A 5,023-nucleotide genomic window follows, 5' to 3' on the forward strand; every position below is an offset into this window, starting at 1 on the left:
GCAGGGCATCTCTTCTAGGTGAGACAAATGAGGCCAATCATGATATTCTGCAAAGTTAACATGGTGAAGGGTGTCACGGTCCTACATTTTTTACCATGCGGCGTCGTGATCTTGACACACTCACGACTAGTCTTGAGGGAAATTAAGCCCCATATATACTTTTTTCCTCGGCTTTGTGGCTTCGTCGGACCTTAGGCGAGGTTTGTCTTCGCCAATCGAACATCGCTTGTGGGGAATCCAAGCTTGTTCAACCACACACGCCGCCTGCGCATGCATGTTCAATCATCTGCGACACATCCGACTTGCCTATACGCTAGGCCAAGTTATTCAGGTCGACCTTGGCTCTACTCGGGCCAAGGTCTCTCAATGCAACGTCGCATCTCATCTTGCAATCTTGATCCCCATTGACAGGGTCCATATGTCTTGACGCCATCCCGAGTTTTGGAGTGTCGTTGACCATCATAACTCGCTCGATCATGCCATCGAGAATGGGCCCGCGTGTCGTTCATCTCATTGGGACTTCCTGAACATCCATCCATCCAGGTTCTATCAAGGTATAGGCCCTCCCGTGCCCATGACGAGTCATTCACGGATACCGTACCGGATAGCGGGTGTATGTAGCTGTTGACTCTGGCAAAACATCGACGAAAAATAAACGTCCGAAGAAAGTTCCTTCGAAGAAATAATAGCAGAAAGTAAAAAGAGATTAGAAGAGAATTTGCTGAAGACCTGATGTTTTATTTCTCAACAGTTGAATTCTTTAAATAACAAACATAATTACAAAAATAGAAAGAGTGGGCTGCCAAAAATGGAATTCTTTAAATAACAAACATAATTACAAAAATATAAAGAGTGGGCTGTCAAAAATGGCCGGCCAAATTTACACTCTTCCATTATTGTGAATTCAGAACTTTGAAAGGTGAAAACAACTTAACTAAATTTAAGGAGGACCATAGCTTTTATTTAATAATCTCATCCTAAAAGCTGTGCTATATCTACCTTATTATTTGAACTCCGATCTTTGAGGGTAGTTCTTCAAATTTTACCCGCGCCAGGGACTTGGTGAAAATGTCTCCAAGTTGTTCCTCTATTCGGATGAAATCAATCTTGATGAGCCCTCGATCTGCACATTCTCGAATGTAGTTGAATCTGATTTCTATGTGCTTGCTCCAGTCGTGCAAAACTGGATTTTTGATCAGGGAGATCGTAGCTTTGTTGTCCACGTATAGCATTGGTGGCTTGCTTTCTCTCCCGATGAGTTCTTCCATTAGTCACGCAAGCCAGACCCCTTGAGTTGCTGCCATTGAAGCGGCGATGTATTCTGCTTCGCTGGAAGACAAAGCAACTACCTTATGTTTTGTTGATTGCCAGCAGATCGCGCCGCCTGAGAGAAAGTAGATCATTTCGCTGGTGCCCTTACGATCATCAACATCACCGACCATGTCACTATCACTGTAGCCGACCAACTTGAGTTTCTCCTTTCCTCTCCATGCACAGTATCTTACACCCCAGCCTCTGGTTCCGGCTACATAGCGCAGGATGCACTTGACAACCACTAGATGCTTCTCCCTAGGTGCTTCCATAAACCTACTCACATATCCAACAGAATAAGCAAGATCAGAACGAGTGTTTACCAAATAGCGCAGACTCCGTCAATGCTGCGGTAATTGGTAGAGTCAACTGTCGTCATAGTGCCGGCCTTCCTTAGTTGGAGTCGGGCCTTCATTGGCGTCCTTGTAGGATTACTTTCCGCAAACCCAGTTGTGTCCAACAGCTTCTTCGCTTACGCACTTTGGCAGATGGAGATGCCGGCAGAATTCTGTTGCACTTCAATGCCGAGGTAGTAGTTGAGCACGCCGAGATCGCTTATCTCGAAGTTCTTTGACATCTCCTTCTTGAACCTTTCGAGGACTTCCATGTCACCTCTAGTGCTTATGAGGTCATCGACGTACACTCCCACGATCAGTCGCTACTTTCCATGGCCGTGCGTGTACATGCCATGCTCAGAGGCATAGCGCTTGAACTTCAGTGACAGTAGGGTACTGTCGAGCTTCGCGTTCTAGTCTCGTGGGGCTTGTCGAAGCCCGTAGAGTGCCTTGTGCAGGCGCAGTACCTTACCGGGGTTGTTGTTGTCCAGGAAGCCAGGTGATTATCGGACGTAGACGGTCTCCTTCAGCTCTTCGTTAAGGAAAGTAGACTTCACGTCAATATGGTGAACCTCCCAAGAGCAATGTGCCGCAATTGCCAGCAAAAGACGGACGAATTCTAACCTTGCCACCGGCACAAATACCTCTTCGAAGTCCACTCCTTGCTTCTGGACGTAGCCCTTCGCCACCAGACGGGCCTTGTGCTTCACAACTTCTCCTTTTTCGTTGCGCTTCAGTTTGAAGACCCATTTGAGCCCTATGGCTCGGTGTCCCAGAGGCATATCCTCTAGACTCCACGTCTGGTTCTCGGTGATGGATGTCATCTCCTCCTGCATTGCCTTCAGCCAGCACGGGTTCCTTTCTACTTCGGCCAAGGTGTTCGATTCATCTGCACTGATGGCATGTAGTTCGGCCACTTCTTTGAGCTCGCGTGCTGCCAGTCTAGGTGGTTCACCTCCTCCAACTAGGTCGTCCATCCTTCGGTACCTGGCCACTAGATCATCATCGAGATCGGCATCCAGCGTCGAATCCACAGTCCGTGGTGTTGCGAACTCCACTGGTTCAGGGGGTTCACCTCTGGCGGCGGTGACGGTTTCTAATGCTGGACTCCTCCTTCTTCCGGCTCGGTGATGAGGTACTCCACCGTGAATTGATTTGGGTTGTGGTCTGCCTCGATCACGTCGTTCCACTGCCAGAAGGTGTCTTCATCAAAGATGACGTAGCGAGATACGTGAGCTCGCCCCCCTACAGGATCATAAAGTCTGTACGCCTTGCTCCCAGGTTCATAGCCGATGAAGACGACCTTTAGCCCCCTAGGATCGAGCTTGGCGAGGTGGGGATGCGTTACCTTCATGTATGCGATGCAGCCGAACACGCGGAGATGATGTACAGCTGGCTTTTTGTTGTACCAGGCCTCATATGGCGTATTCCCGTCGAAGCTTCGGGTTGGAGACCGATTGAGGAGATAGACGGCCATCATTACCGCCTCTCCCCAGAATCTCCCAGACATCCCGGGTTGGTTGACTCTGGCAAAACATCAACGAAAAACAAACGACCGAAGAAAGTTCCTTCGAAGAAATAATAGCGGAAAGTAAAAAGAGAGAGAGAGAGAATTTGCTGAAGACCCGATGTTTTATTTCTCATCAGTTGAATTATTTAAATAACAAACATAATTACAAAAATAGAAAGAGTCGGCTAAAACTTCGCCCAAAGTTAGCCAAAAATGGCCTGCCAAATTTACGCTCTTCCGTTAGCGTGAATTCAGAACTTTGAAAAGTGAAAACAACTTAACTAAATTTAAGGAGGACCATAGCTTTTATTTAATAGTAGCAACCTCCAACACGCAGGCTAGGGCACAATACTGGCACACCCGTGCCGTCCGGTACTGTCCTTCAAAAACTAATTTCAAAGGAAGTCGCCCGAGACACTCGTCTCGGCACGCTCGCTCACACTGTTACACACGTATGTGCCACAGGATAGCTCACTTAGGCCACAGGGCCCAGGGGTGGTGGAGAGTTAACACCATGGTACCCCTATAGTACATTTTGAGCCATTTTCATTCTACAAGATGTAGACATGATTTTGGTGAGTTGTCATGCATTGTCCGTCCGATGTCCGATTGACACCAAACTTGGCGAGCATTCATATTTCATATTGACGGACTTAACTCCCAAACCGCATGCCCAAATTCCTTCCGAAACCCTGACTTTTGAGGTTAAGGCCCGGGGCCCTACTCGGCCCTTCAACAAGCCTATCTTGTCCTTCATGTCTATTCTGATGTCTCTGTCTTGCTTATGTCTCAACTTGTCTTCAATGCCCACTTTGTGTGGTGGTGTGTTGGATGATGCATCATCCTCCTCGATCGCATCATGACACTCTTCTATATTGGCCTGCATATGGCCGGATGCGTGTCTCTTGAGGGACGCCACTTTGTTTGTCATGGCGTGAGGGTCACAACCTACTCTCTTCATAGTATGGTTGTGACATTCTCCCCCACTTAACTTAGTCATCGTCCTCGATGACTCACTCGGGTCACAATCATATTGCAGATTGTGACACAGGGCATCCCACCTAGAAGAAGAAATCTTGGGCCTCAAAAAGCATCGATTGGTGTGAGGTCATAGGTCACTTTGGACATGATTAGAGCTTTTGTGTCTGAGGACCTTGGACCCTTATCCTTGAGTGGTACCTTGCATTCCTCTTACTTGGGTAGTTGTAAAGATTTTGTGGTATTGTTCTTGGTTCTCAATCTTGTAAGTTTCTAAGGTTCGTAATTCCTTGAAGCATAAGTTGTAACTTGCATTGACCATATGAACCCATCTTAGCATGAGTTGTTCTAGAAGGTCATAGATTCCTAGGGAGTTCTTTAGAAGGTTCTAGAAGAGTCTTGATTCTTATGGTGTTTCCTGTAGGTGTTTCTTGGGTCCTAACTTGGTTTAGGTTCCAAACTTGCTCCAATCAACTTGAAACCTCCAACATATCTTCATGTCCTTTGTAATAGACCTTATAAGAAGTACGAGATCATTTGGAGCACGTATAGACCTTGGATTTTCATAAGTCATCCTAGGGGCATTTTGGTCATTTTACCCATAATTCTTGGTTTTAAATGGCTTTCAAATTTTCATAAGTCGTCCTAGGAGTTCATTTAGTGGGTTATTTTAACGTTACTTAAATCCTGAGCATTTTGATCATTTTACCAATAATTCTTGGTTTTAAATGGCTTTCAAATTTTCATAAGTCGTCCTAGGAGTTCATTTAGTGGGTTATTTTAACGTTACTTAAATCCTGAGCATTTTGATCAGTTCAGGGTTATTTTTCTTTCATATATCCTAAATTCATACTTGTTTTAGGGTTCATATGGAAAATCCAATGGATTC

At 46.0% G+C, this 5,023-nt stretch overlaps 1 protein-coding gene across 1 annotated transcript; it reads right to left on the minus strand.

Annotated features, from left to right (window-relative positions):
* Positions 1-1,271: 1,271 nt before the first annotated feature.
* LOC147788789 (secreted RxLR effector protein 161-like) lies at positions 1,272-1,918 on the minus strand. The gene is made up of 2 exons (XM_087118755.1): positions 1,788-1,918; positions 1,272-1,587 (listed from the first exon to the last, which is right to left on the minus strand). The coding sequence occupies exons 1-2, from the start codon at positions 1,916-1,918 to the stop codon at positions 1,272-1,274; spliced, it is 447 nt and encodes a 148-aa protein (XP_086974881.1).
* Between the last annotated feature and the right edge of the window lie 3,105 nt (positions 1,919-5,023).

Source organism: Cucurbita pepo, chromosome 16 (genome assembly GCF_057944985.1).
Source record: "Cucurbita pepo subsp. pepo isolate OVF chromosome 16, ASM5794498v1, whole genome shotgun sequence".
Taxonomy (NCBI): domain Eukaryota; kingdom Viridiplantae; phylum Streptophyta; class Magnoliopsida; order Cucurbitales; family Cucurbitaceae; genus Cucurbita; species Cucurbita pepo.